Genomic DNA, 14328 nt, shown 5'->3' on the forward strand with positions numbered 1-14328 from the left:
TTTCTTTTCCATTTATTGGGTTTTTGTTTGTTTGTTTGGTTTCCATTTTGGGAAGGTACTAAGTTGCCATTTTGTCTTAGCTAAGAACAAATATTATGGCATCTCTAGGTGGTAATTTTTGAGGGTGTCATGAGAAGATTCTCACTGATCACCATGTTGTCTTAGCTGGAAAAAAAATCTCATTACATTCCAATAAATATTTTTACCTCTCACAAAGTCACCAAGATCCTTGTGCCGGACTGGAACTTGTGATCATCCAAACTCAGTCGAATAGATGATGGAATAATATCCATACACCACAAATCCCGGCTGATAGATTTTTAAATAATTTCTTCCTGTTCACTATAATTATTGATTACAAACCTTGGGGAGGTATGAATGGATAAATCACAAAAAAGCATTATGTAATACTTGAAGTGGATTAGCTTGGTGTAGTGGGGCACACCAATAATCCTAACACTTGGAAGGCTGAGGAAGGAAAATCTCCAGAAGTTCAAGGCCAGCCTGAACAATAGACCATGACTCTTTCTCCCCCCCCCCACCAAAAAAAAAGTAAAAGAAAAACACGTGGATCAATCTCATGCCTATCTTCATCTTAAGTGGTAAATTTCACACATGTGAGAATGTGTGGGAATCTACATCTCAGTATTTTCCATGGTGACTTTATTTTCATTCCTTTATTTAATGTCTTATTGAGACAGGGTCTCCTTATGCAGTTCTGGCTGGCCTTCAACTCATATTACATCCCAGGCTGGTCTGGAACTCTAACAATCTTCCTGCCTCTGTCTCCCAACTGTTGGGCCTACAGGCATGCAACACCACACTCAGCTCCATCCTAATTTTAAAATGCTCAATACTATTGATACATGAATTTCACCAGTGCTCACCAGAAATATTTTAGTGGTGCATGAAATGGCTTTGACCAGGGACGAAGGGAGAAAGGGAACTACATTTCTGTTGACTTGGAAGTTTGTAGTAAGCAGATTATGGCTTTATCTATTGTAGCTCTGAGAGATTATAAAGAAGGGATCAGATATATAACAAGTAGGCTCATAACAGCAGCATGGATTTCAGGGCTCTATTGAGGTTTTGGGTCAAACATGTAACGTGTACTCAGAGCAAGGCATGTTTTGGTTTGCTTTTTGTTTGTAGTTTAGGCTGAGTTAGCCTTCAACTCACTTTGTGACCAGGGTTGGCCTTGAATTCCCAGGGACCCTCCATTTACACCTCTAGACTGCTTGGGTTTACAGCTGTGGCGACCACACCTGGCTGACATCAGCAATCCCAAGGGGCAACACCAGAGTTTGCCAGAGTCAATCCTGACCTGCTGAGCAAGGTGCTAACTCATCCTCTCCTTGCAGGTGAGGGAACTGAGGGAGGTTAAGGCATCTGCCCGCACAGCTCCCAGAGGACAGCACCAAGAGAGAAGGGGGAGAGGGGAGATCGTCCTTATGGTCCATCCCTCTCCAATTGTCCCCAGCCTCCAGCTCCCTGGGAGCCTCATTCCTTCTCGAGTCCATCCCCTCCTCCCCTTTTGCGTGTTCTATCCTCAGCCTTTGCTCCTCCACTCTTCCATTTCCACCTGCATCTATAAAGACAAAAACCACAGAGTTCTCCTTGCACAGTGCGTGAGTGACAATGAAGCCCCTGGGAAAGTGTGTGTGAAAACTGGGGTATAGCAGAGTGTGATGTAGAAAGCTAAGTGTCACAGCAGTGTTCATTTAATTCTGCTTCATGCATGAGCAGGACAGGCCTATGTTGGGACTAGGAATGGGGTGGGTAATAACAGGGCATGCAAACCTTCCCCAGGTTCACTGGAGAGAATGGAAAGTGGGCAGAGAGTAAGAAACATTGCGGAAGCATAGAGGCTTAGGACTCTGTGCAGATTCCCTGCTATCCTTCACCCCAAATCCTCGTTCAAGCTGGAAATCACAGTACATCCCTCACGGAATGAATGAGGAAACCAGGTGTGGTGGTACACATCTAAAATCCCAGCATTCAGGAGGCTGGGGCAGGAGGACAGTAGAAACAATGGGCTACAAAGTGAGTTCAATGCCAAAATAAACTATATAATAAAGCTGTGTCCCAATAAGGCAAGAAAGAGGGGATAGGAATAGGTATACTTGTGAGCCCATTCACAGGTGAGGAAATCTGAGGTTGACCATTTGACCAAAGCCACACAAGAGACAGTGGTGGACAACAGAATGCTGGTAATGCCTTTTACACAAATTTTCACAATCCAAACTAACATCCTTCTCTTCACTGGGCTCTCTAGATTTTTCCTGTTCTGATAAGCTCATCCATATGCTCTCCCGCTTTCTAAAATATAGAGAAAACTTTTCTGTCCTCTTGTTGTCTAAGAAGGTTTATAATTGTAATCTTAAGGAGCAGTTATTGCAATTCTAGTGAGTTAATTACGGTTTACCACTTCTCATGTACCCCATGGCAAGAAGAATGGGACATATGTATAGTTATATGGAGCCAAGGGGTCCTAAGCTCAGCCAAGGTGGTGGTTCCCCAGCACAAGGCCTCCACCCAGAGCCCTTTCCAGGTCTTATCAATTCCCCCTGAAGGGAGTGGTTCAGGGATGAATGACAGTGAGAGTGGTAGGAAATGCATGGCTGCCCTAAGCTGGGCTAGGGAGGAGACCTGACATCACCTCTGCCATGAGCAGAGGGCAAGAAATGCAGAGAAAGCAATCTGCATAACACAGCTGAGGCAGTGTCTAACAATTTGGGGTTGGTGCCTCAGTTCTGATTTACAATCCTGTTTGCTCTGGGAAGTCACAGCTTCTTTCTCAAGGTTTGCTCCCAGCCCACAGCATGTAGCACAGCTCTCCATCCCACCGAGATCAGTCACAGATTTGGGAAGTCACTGGGTGGGGTAACAATGAACTGTCCCTTTGCTTTAGATATTATACATCACCAGTTCAGCCAGCCCAATTTACATGGCTTAAAGTCAATTAAAGGGACAAGGAAATGGCCTAGCCAGCTCTGTGTATATCAATACAGGGAGACAGGGACAAGTTTATCCGCAATGGAGATAGTGGCTCCTCTTTTCAAGGAGAGTAGTCTCTGGTTGCCCCACTAAAACACTTCTTTCACCTTTCTGTTCTTCAGCTCCTCTAACTTCTGATTCAAGTACAGAGTAATCTCAACTTGAAGTTTATGTGCCTAGAGCTTTTGGAATTGTGAAAAACCATCAATTTTACATATGGTCAGAAAAAAGCCTTTAAGTGCTTGCCTTTGTGGTTTAGGCCCCAAATATGCTATTTACCCCACAGTTGTGTAGTTTAATTTACAAATATTGTTAATAAAACCTTAGAAGGTGAAGGGTATGGTTATTGTTTTGTTCTTTTTTTTTCCTTTACTTTTAGAGACATGGTCTCACTTTTGCTGTTGAGGCTGATCTTGAGCTCACTTTATAGCCCAAACTAGGCTCAAGCTTGCAAAGATTTTTATGGTTCAGGCTCTTGAGTGTTGCTTTTATAGTCGGGCACCACCACACCTGGCTGGAGAAAGGTGCTTTGAAGGCATCTTAGGGATCTTTGGGTTTTGAGAGAATGAAAACTGAGAACATGTGGTATAGCTACATGCCTTATAACAACCTGTTATGTTGCAGGAATCCTGGTGCATCTGCCAGAGATGGTTACAGTGCAACAGCCACTCAGCAGCATGGAGCACTGCACAATGATCTTTGTTTGGCTATTTATAGATCTCATACCACAAAGCATTGCAGAGGATATTTGGAGTTTCCATGAAATTGAGGGGTTTCTATGATTAATTTTTCACTGTTATCACAAATAACTGTGAACCAGAGTGTCATCGAGGTACACTGAATTTTTATCCAACCAGAGGTTTTTCACCTAAGAAATTCCCAAGCCAGCTGCTGACGCTGCTGAATGGTTATCCATTGAGTCTCTGTTTCCACTGCCAAGTAACAGATGACCCAGTTAACAAGAAGGGGAGGTGGACATATCAGATCTGTCCCTGATCCTGCCAGCTGTGGGCTATTATATTATTATTGAAATGAAAACTCATGACATACATTTCATAGTCTGTGTATCTGTTTCAACAGGAACCTTTGAGAAGTGATAAATTAGGGCCATATGACTTTTCTATTTTCTTGGGTACATTTCCTTGGAGTGAACAGGAGAATATTTTTCCCCAACACATGGGAGTCAGTTTCCAATTTCATGGCTCCCATTTCTCAGTGGGTTCAGAGGTCAGGGTGCTCAGTTGGAGAAGAGTCTGTTGCTCTCACCTTGCTTCATCTGGGCACTAGCAGTCTTCCTGGTCCCTTAGAGGCAGCAGCAGTATTTTGGGACCATGAGCACAAGCCGATTTGGACAATCTGAGGTCTCTGCTACCCTTGTCAGATCAGGGACTTTTTGGCAGCACATTGGTTTCTCGATGGGTATGAATAGGTGTCTCAGCCTGGCCTGAAAGGATGTCTCTTTCCACAGTGTTTCCACAGCACCTCTGGCACACCATATTCAACAGGATGAGCACCCAGGTCCCATACAGGCTACAGAAACTTGCGATTCAGAGTCTGCTGACAGACAAGGCCTTGGCCATATGGGCCATGGAGGATTTGCCAGGGGAGCTCTTCCCATCAGTGTTCATGGAGGCCTTCACCAGGGGACATGCTGAACTCCTCAAGGCCATGGTGCTGTCCTGGCCCTTTCCCTACCTGCCCCTGGGAGCCCTGATAAGCATCTGGAAATCAAGGAAGTTAAACAATCAGGTGGATGTTGACCAGGTGCAGAAAAGGATGTTACAAGCTATTCTGGGTGGGCTCGATATGTTGCTGAGCCAGAAGCTTGGTTCCAGGTGAGTGTAATCAAAGTGTCCTGCAGGGAGGGCCATGGGATTTGAGTCAGGGGCTGAAAGTGCCAGGGAGACTAGAGAATTAAGGGTGAAGCAGAGGCTTCTGAATGTGACAGAGGATCAGAGAAGCCTTGGGCATTGTTGAGTCAGCTGGGCATGAGCTGCCAGAAGGGCAGGACAGCTAATGCTAGATGCAGCAGTGAAAGGAGCAAGAAGTTCCTGGCTCCTTCCACAGACACCAAGAGTAGGGATGGGAAAAGGGGAACCAGAAAACTGCAGAACAGAGAAAACAGGAAGTGACCTCAGAGATGATTAAATCACAAGAGGAAATGGGTCCAGTCCAAATTCTCAGATTCCTTCCTGGTTCCCCCACAGCAGGCTGAAATTGCAAGTGCTGGATATGCGGGACGTGCACCAGGACTTCTGGAAAGTCTGGGCTGAAAACCAGTTAGAAGCGTGCTCCTCAGAAGTCAGGAGGAAGACAAAAACAGAGAAGACTCTGCCAAGAGTAGCAAAAAAGCAGCCTCTCAAAGTGATGTTAGATCTGTGGCTCAGTGAGTTTGGCATGGATCCATTCCTAATCTTCCTCCTCCAGTGGGTCCAGAAGAGAGAAGGTCTGGTGCAGCTGGAATGTACAAGCCTGAGGATCACAAGCAGGTGCTTTCAAAAGATCACTCAGGTCTTGGACAGCCTCAACCTTGATTCGGTGCAGCATGTGGATGTGGGTCGGTGGGAACTCTCCACCCTGGCTCATTTTGCCCCTTACCTAGGCCAGATGCAAAATCTCCACACACTAATGCTCTCTGACATCTCTATGCCTGACATCATTTCCCCAGAGAAGACAGAACAGATGATCTCCCAAATCACTTCTCAGCTTATGAAGCTTCACTGTCTGCAGGAGGTTTATGTGGACTCTCTCTTCTTCCTGGAAGGCCACCTGGACCAGGTGCTCAGGTAAGATGTGAAGCTCTCTCTGAAGAGTCAGAAAAGTCTTTGTGTGTTCTAGACATACTAGAGGATATGGACAGTGTGCAACCACGGGATATGTGACAGAGATCAAACACTGTAGAATCAACACATTGCCTTTTTCACTCCTCATTCCTACAACAGCATGTCAGATAGCCACTCTACATGGGTATCCAGACTGCAAAGGGCCACTGTGATAGGATATTTCAAGTCAGTGGCCAGATACAGTGCGGGCAGGAGTGTGCTTTCTCCCACAGAAAGCATATCTAGTGTAAGGTGCTGAGAAGCAGACAAGGCATATGGCACCAAGGAAAGACAAGAATTCACACTTCACAGTGTGTGAACCACTTGCTCAGGAGATGTGTGAGAGACAGTGAGCCCACCATCCTGTTCTCCACTGGGAAAGGCTGCTGTTTGACTCCATCAGAGGCTTCACAACCTCATCTGGATGTCACTTTTCTTTCCTCTATGCCTTCCTCATCCCAGACATTCGTTCCACTCTCCTCCACTCTTCTGTGTCATGCTAGTCTTCTTCCCATTTCCTCTTCCTGCCTTGCATCCAGTCCAGTCCCTACTCCTAGTGTCTGTGGGAGGAGACAGGGCCTTGCTGCTCCCTCCATTGCTGCCTCCCCATCCCCTCCATCTGCAGTCAGTGAGGCTGAGCAATGCCCAGTTTCTCTATCCTCCTGGCAGTCAGGATCAGAATCCTCTCCTGAGAGGTGGGATGATGACCAGAGGTGAAGGGCAGGAGTCTCAAACTGAAAGCAAAGAGCAGTGCAGGACTGGAACAAGGTCACAGCCTCTGCTGACAGCCTTTTTAGCCACCGCAATGGATGTGGTTAGTCCTTCAACGATTTTTCCTTCCTGCCTGTCTCCTTCTCTCCCCAACAGGAAAGAGCTGTTGTTTTCTGCTTAGGAGAAAGCAAAGGCGACTTCAGGGACTAGTAATGGGAAATGACCTCAGTTTAAATTGGGATGACTCTACTGACACTGGGGTTACCTTGGAGTTGTTCCCTATGAACCACTCCTTTTCCTCTCCAACAGCCGGATCTAACTGCTTGGTCTCTTTGTAGGTGTCTGATAACCCCCTTGGAGACGCTCCGGTTAAGTTACTGCCGACTTTCAGACTCCGACTGGAACCAGCTGCCACACTGTCCAAGCATCAGACACCTGAAACACTTGGCTCTGTATGGTTTGGACCTGACTCATAAGCTTGATTCCCTCAGATTTCTCCTGGAAAACATTTCAGCCACTCTGACCACCCTACACTTACAGGTCTGTGAAATCATGGAAGTTGAGTTCTTGGACTTTTTGCCTGCCTTAAGTCACTGCTCCCAGCTAACTACCTTCAGCTACGTGAGGAACTCCATGTCTCTAGCCACCCTGGAGAGGCTGCTGTGCCACACTGCCCGGCTGAGCAACTTAACACTGGAGATGTACTCACCTCCTGAAGTTTACAATCCCTGGGATTATGTCCACCCACTAAGACTGAACCATATGTGGGAGGTGCTAAAGAGGGCCGTGAAGTCATTTAACCATCCCAGGGTGGTCTGGTTTTGTGCTGCTCACGGTGGCATCTCTTCAAACTGGGACATCTGTAAACTGCACACTGCTCCATGCTCGTCTTGTGTAGCTATCTAGTGCGACCCTCACACCCTATTCTTCCTTCTGGCCACCAGGAGCACAGAGCTTTGGGTTCATTATGACTGAGAAAGGACAAATAGCATAACAATCAGCAGCTACCTTGCAGAATCCTTTGGTTTTTGATTTGAGAAGGGAAGTGACCTGTGCGGACCTGGATGTTAGGGAAGATCAGAAATGGAAACTTGACTTTCTAGATGTAAATTAAGGCTTGAGATGAATGTATGGGTTAATATAATGGAATGATCAGAAATAAAGAGAGCTGCCTGTGAACTATCTGGTTTCCTCCATGATCATGTTACCTTGTTTCCAACTTAGAGCTCATGAATCTCAGTAACTGAGAAAAAGCCCTGAGCTTTCTGATCAATGAGGTCTGGCCTCCAGAACTCATAGGAGCTAATGGAGATATTCCATAGTGCTCTTTCCCTCCCATTCTTAAATAGTTTTCTCTAGTGCCATACTACCTCCAGGATTCTTTGCTTTTCTCTCTCCCCAATACACCCATGTTACATGGGAGCCATCTTAGGGTCTCACTGAAGGACACCTAGAAAACATTTTTGTATCCAGACAAATTCCTTCTAACTTGTCTGCATTGGGCTAATACTTGCAATATTCTGTACTAATCATCCAGAGTGCCATGATGAAAGACATGGGCTATTATTCTCAGATATTTTCCATTCACTATTCCGTGCCTCTTTTTCTCTTGTTAATCCAAAAGACTGTCAAAATGAAGTGCACTTCAGACACTAAGTCTCTAGAATAGAGTTCCTTTGGATATTTCAGGAGGTGAACTCATGTACGTGCCTGTTACAGAAGGCCATGAATACTCTATAATGTTACATGCCTTTGACACTTGTTTCTTCAATTTTGTAACATAAAAATACTGCCACTTAGGAAAGTCTCCCTAGAATGAGAGAAGGTAAGATGTTGTGGCCATATTATATTTCCACTGATATTATTCGGGGGCCTTGAAGGAATGATCAAAAATATTTTTCCCATGCTGCACAAAGCTGTTATTTCATATCCACCTGCAATAGGGATTGGAGTAAAGAGGATTAATGGTTAGAAGTGGACGGGAGAGGAGTATCCTGGAGCTAACAGTGGCAGACCTGTGGCTTTGAGACTATCAATCACAGGGATATTGGTGCAAATAGAGAAGGCCTCCACCAGAGATGACAGAGACTTTGGCCCAGAGTTAGCCTACTGGATCACAAAGAGTCTCCTGAGCTCAGCCTCAACAGCGTCTTCCTGGATGTCCCTAGGGTGCTTGTTCTTGCAGATCCATCATGATGAGTGCACTGCTTCTATATGAAATGTCAAGCCGGACATGCTCAACAGTGAGACCACAGCCTGCACTGCTTTCAGGCCCTGATCTCCCATGACATATTCATGGACACATTCATGCGGGCCCAAATGAGGTCCTGAATGTGATGGTGTATGCCTGGGTGTTCCCCTGCCTCCCTTTGGGGTTCTTGCTGGAAATGAGGAAATAAGTGAGCTCACAACCTGAGTTAGTAAAGCTCCAGCTGGAGAAGATAAACTTACAGACATGGAGAGTTGTGCTGGATGGGCTAGATACACTTCCTGCCACAAAGAGCTGTCCCAGGGGAGCATGGGCCAGGTATTCTGGAGGGAGGGCACGGGGAGCAGGGGGAAGAACAGTGGGGATCATGGAGAATGGGAGGGTAGAGGTGTGGGCAGCAGCTGCTGATGCTATGACAAGAGGCTCACAGAGACCATGGCCATGCCTGAGCACCATCTGGGAAGGGGCCTCCTGACTGCAAAGCTGTGTGTGCTGGCCATGCAGATGATGGGAGGAGCCTGAACGTGCCTCCTGCCACAGGGACTAGAAGTGGAACCAGGGCATTTGCTATATGTCAAGGGTACAAAAAGGAAGGCAAGAAAACTAAAGGAGTTGCCGATACACAGAAAGCAGAAGAGAAGCCCAGGTTGGAAGTTGAGTCTTTCCTCAGTTCAGGGTCTGCCTCCCTTTTCATCCACAGCAGGTGGAAACTGCAGGTGCTGGATCTGAGGGACATGCACCAGGACTTCTGGATTGTGGGGCTCAGAGCCATGGCTCGTACCTGGACACCAGATAATGAACATAGGGACCAGAAAGTGGATGACCATATGGTGAAGGTGATGACAGAGCTTTTCAGCAAGAGAAGAGCACTCAGTGGACTCCAAACCTGTCTTTTGAGTGGGTCCGGCAGAGAGACATTTGGTCCACCTGTCTATAAGAAGATGGAGGTTTATGAGATGCCTTTTGATACCTTCCTGGAAGCCTTCAAGATGTTTGAGCTGAACTGTGTTCAGCAAGTAGAAGTGTGTCACTTCTTGGGTGTTAGAGACCTGGCATGATTGGCTCATTACCTGGGCCAGATGAGAAATCTTCAAAAACTTGCTCATTCACTAATGGGTATTACAGGACCTAATATACACTGCAGAGTATGTTGATGAACTCATTCTTCACCTCTGGAGAGCAGACTGCCTACAGGAGCTCTAGGTGGACTGTGCCTGTTTCCTCAGAGGACATCTGCAACAGCTACTCAGGAGAGGAGGGTGCAGAGCTTTCCCTGCAGATCCCCAAAATCCTTGGCATTTTGGTCATAGCGGGGAGACATGTGGTCTGCCAGTTATTTGTGAAATAAAAGTTATGGTGACACTAGAGTGTCTGTGGATTGTTGTGTTCTGATTATATCTGTAGCAAGTTGGAGTAAAACTGCAAACATAAAATAAGAAATATGCCAATCTAGAAAACGTATGATGTTAACTGGCCAGCTGTTAGGATCAGATACACAAGGGACAGGACTGTTGAGCTTTCCTTGCGAATCATGTGTAAACTGAGAGGCCAGGCCAGGCATGGTTGAAACACCTGGGATTCAGCATTTGGGAGCCTGAGTCATGATTGCAAGTTTGAGGCCAGTGTGATCTACAAAATGAGTTCAAGGCCAGCCTGAACTGCAGAGTGAAACCCTGTCTCAAAAAGATGAGACGGGAAAACAAGATGAGAGAATCTAGGAAATGGAAAATAGTAACAGGGCTTTGCTGAAGACACAGATCTGACTGAGGCCCACAAGGTACAATCCCAGTCCACGTGGTCAGAACCTGCGTGCTTTCTCTTTTCTGCTTGTCTCCTGTGCTAGTCTGGGCAGGGCTACAATTTTCCAGTTGGCAGCATAAAAGGAGGCTTCAGGGACTAGGGACTAAGCTAGTTACACCAAGGAAGTGACAGAACTCAGATGAATGTGACTCAAACTGCTGCTCACAGTTTGGGGGTAGCAATGCACAGTGTATCACTGTCATCACTCTATTTAATCCTGTTATGAAATTATGAAAACATTGTTTTATTTTTTATGGACTAAAACTGTGCTAATCCTGTGTAAAACACTCTTGCCCTTCTTGGGACAAATAAAGCCAGAATTTCCTCCATGCAGAAAATCATACTGCCCCTCTGGGATACTTGCCATGTTCTTTCATTCAACTGCCCATTTTTATTTCTAAATTTGCTGTGAAAACATTCAAACCTTCTCCCACAGCTTTTTCCCAACTTTCCAGGTCTTAGGTTTTCCTGGGTCATCTTCAGGAGGCCCATGATGGATGTAGCACCCCATATACTCAGCCCCCAACTCATATATATTTGGGGCCTGATGCCTTTGACCTTAGCCTTGAGGATGAGTTCCAGTCTCATGGTGCCTCTTTTTCTATGAGGATATGTCTTTTCTGAGGTTTCCTGTTTTGTTTTGCCCCGTCTTTGAGACACAGTCCGGCTACTTACTTCAGGCTTGCCTTCAACTCACTAAGTTGACCCTTAGTGCGTGATGAATCTCTTGCTCATCCTCCCAAATCCTGGGATTATAGACATTATGCCAACATCCTTGGCATGGTGCGGTGTTTTCCCTTTTGTGTTTGTGTGTTTTCTTTGCTCACTTGTTTATTTGGGTTTTGTTTGTTTGCTTGCTTGCTTGCTCATGGTTTTTTCAGGTTTTTTGAGACAAGAATTTACTATGTGGGCTGGGGATTTAGCTCAGCAGCATAAGCATCTACCTCGTAAGCAGGAGGTCATCTATAGAAATGATCATGTGATTCTTAATTTTGGCTTTATTGATATGGTGGATTACATTTATTGATTTACGTATGTTAAGCCATCCTTGCATTCCTTGGATGAATCCCACTTGATCATGGTGTATAATCTTCTTGATGATTTGCTGCATCCTATTTGCCAATATTTTATTGAGGATTTTTGCATCTATGTTCATTAGGGATATCAGTCTATAGTTCTCTTTTTTTAGTTGGGTCTTTCTCAGGTTTTTTTACTAGAGTAATATTTGCTTCCAGGAATGACTTAGGAAGGATTGCTTCCCTTTCAATTTCATTTAATAGTTTGAGGGTTGTCGGCATTAGGTCTTCTTTGTATTTCTTGTAGAATTCTGCAGGGAATCCATCTGGGCCTGGGCTCTTCTTGGTGGGTAAGAACTTAATTACATTTTCAATTTCATTAACAGAGATTGGGTTATTCAACAGTTTTACATCCTCTTGATCTAACTTTGGTACTTCATATGTTTCTAAGAATCTATTTCTTCTGTGTTATCAAACTTCTGCGAGTAGAGGTTTTCAAAATAGGTGTTGATGATCTTCTGTATTTCTATTGGGTCTGTAGTGATTTCACCTTTTTCATTTCTTATTGCATGAATTTGAGCTTTTTCTTTCCTTTTTTTAATAAGGTGGCTAGGGGCTTATCGATTTTATTTATTCTTTCAAAGAACCAACTCTTTTATTTGTTGATTCTTTGGATTGTTTTCTTAGTCTCTATTGCATTGATTTCTGCTCTGATTTTTATAATTTCCTCTCTTCTTTTGGCTTTGGGCTTGACTTACTCTTCTTTTTCTAGCTGTTTGAGGTGTAACATCAAGTTATTTATTTGAATTTGTTCTGTTTTCCTGATGTGGGAACACAGTGCAATAAATTTTCCTCCGAGGACGGCTTTCCTTGCATCCCACAAATTCCGGTAAGTTGTATCTGCATTTTCATTTTCTTTTAGGTACTGTTTAATTTCTTCTTTAATTTCTTCTGTGACCCACTGATTACTTCCCCTTACAAGTATGTAGTGACCTTCTATGTCCTTTATGGTCATTGTTGGTTTAAAGTTCACGTTGTCTGCAAACAAAATGGCTACTCTTGCCTTTTTTTGGATTCCTGCTGCATGAAGTATTGTTTTCCATCCTTTGACTTTCAGTCTGTGAGTATCCTTCTGGGTTAGATGAGTTTCCTGTAAACAGCATATGGTTGGATTTTGTTTCTTGATCCATTCTGTTAGTCTGTTTCTTTTGATTAGTGCTTTGAGACCATTTACATTAATGGTTATTACTATTAAATGCTGGTTTATTGTTGACATGTTATCTCTCTGCTGTTGCATTTTTATCTTTCTGTTCTGTTTAATTATCTGCTTTGCTTAGTGGTTTTTTCCTTCGTGTATCTAAACTGCCTTTCAATATTTTTTGCAGGGTCGGTTTGGTGTTCATGAAGTTCTTCAGCTGTTCTTTGTCATGAAGTATCGTATTTCACCATCAATTTTGAATGATAGTTTTGCAGAGTACATCAGTCTAGGTTGGAAATCATTTTGCTTTAGCATCTGGAATACTTCACTCCATGCTCTTCTGGACTTTATTGTTTGTGCTGAGAAGTCTGCTGTGATTCTGATAGGTTTTCCTTTATAAGTGATCTGTCTTTTCTCTCTGACAGCTTTTAATAATCTATTCTTGTGTTGGATTTCTGGAATGGTGATTTTTATATGTCTGGGTGTAGTTTTATTTTGGTTATGACTATTTGGAGTTCTATATGCTTCACTGATCCTGATGTCAGTTTCTGATCTCATGCTTGGGAAATTTTCAGCTATTACTTCTCTAAATATTCTCTTGACATGCTTTATGTTGTCTCCTTCTTTTTCATTAATCCCTATCATTCTTATGTTATTCTTCTTTGCATCGTCTTACAGTTGTTGTATTGTTGTTTCCTGATTCCTTGTTATTTTTAAAAGATCTTTCCTTTCCTGTTCACTAGCTGCAATCCTCTCTTCAAGGTCTGAAATTCTATCTTCACTTTCATTAAGTTGGTTTTTACAACTTTCAGTGGAGTTTTTTATTTCCTGTATATCTCTGTGCAACTGCATTATGTATTCTGTTTGTTTCTTATATTGCTCATCTACGGATTCTATCTTTTTGTTTAGGTCCTCCAATTTTTTATCTGTGTTTCCTTTAGATATATTCAGAATCTCTTTCATTTCTTTTATCATTTCTTCTTTTACCTGGGAGATTATTTCGAGTTTGAATTTCTTTAAAGCTTCCTGGAGTTGCTTGTTAATTTCAATAGCTATTGTGTCCGATATTTGGGGTGAATGCCATATATTTTCTTCTATATACATTGCTCCTAGGGTTTCTTGAGATGGGCTGGAGGTTTGAGGTGTAATTTGGTCTTTTGTTTTGTCATTTTTCTATATTTCTGTGTTTCAAGTGTTATTTGAGAGCTTCCTCAGGATCTGTGGGAAATCCCCTTCTATGTTTGCAGCTACTGAGACTCTGGCAGCACGCTACCCCAAGGCACTGGGCCTGCAGAACCAATGGCCCTGCTCTGCCTGCTCAGAACTCCGCAGTTCCAGACAAGCTGGGCCTCAGGGACACTGTGTGCCCACCTGCCCGTTGGAAGCTCCACAGCTCTCCAATCGCAGCCGGGATGTGGAGGCAGATGTAGACGCCTCAAACCTATCTCTCCACTTCACTGCATCTGGAAGCCTGGAGGGACCCAAACAGTCTGGACTCTGGGCAGAATGCACTGAGCACTCACCACAGGCTACAGGGCCTCCAGAACCCACGATGCTCCACCAACTGCCGAGACA

General features: G+C 44.2%; 1 protein-coding gene across 1 annotated transcript; it reads left to right on the forward strand.

Annotated features, from left to right (window-relative positions):
- The first annotated feature begins 4503 nt into the window (after positions 1–4503).
- Positions 4504–9797, forward strand: LOC100717749 (PRAME family member 15-like). The gene is made up of 4 exons (XM_003471188.1): positions 4504–4832; positions 5205–5783; positions 6869–7392; positions 9244–9797. Exons 1-4 carry the CDS (start codon positions 4504–4506, stop codon positions 9795–9797), a joined length of 1986 nt encoding a protein of 661 aa, XP_003471236.1.
- Positions 9798–14328: the final 4531 nt, after the last annotated feature.

This window comes from Cavia porcellus, unplaced genomic scaffold, assembly GCF_034190915.1.
Source record: "Cavia porcellus strain 051 isolate PalLab524CR breed Dunkin Hartley unplaced genomic scaffold, mCavPor4.1 scaffold_25, whole genome shotgun sequence".
Taxonomy (NCBI): Eukaryota; Metazoa; Chordata; class Mammalia; order Rodentia; family Caviidae; genus Cavia; species Cavia porcellus.

Bases quoted from the DNA above. Each gene is read 5' to 3' on its own strand.
- LOC100717749 (XM_003471188.1), top strand. From the start codon at position 4,504: ATGAGCACCCAGGTCCCATACAGGCTACAGAAACTTGCGATTCAGAGT. The intron at 4,833-5,204 runs GTGAGTGTAATC...GTTCCCCCACAG, and splicing joins AGCCAGAAGCTTGGTTCCAG to CAGGCTGAAATTGCAAGTGC. The intron at 5,784-6,868 runs GTAAGATGTGAA...GTCTCTTTGTAG, and splicing joins CACCTGGACCAGGTGCTCAG to GTGTCTGATAACCCCCTTGG.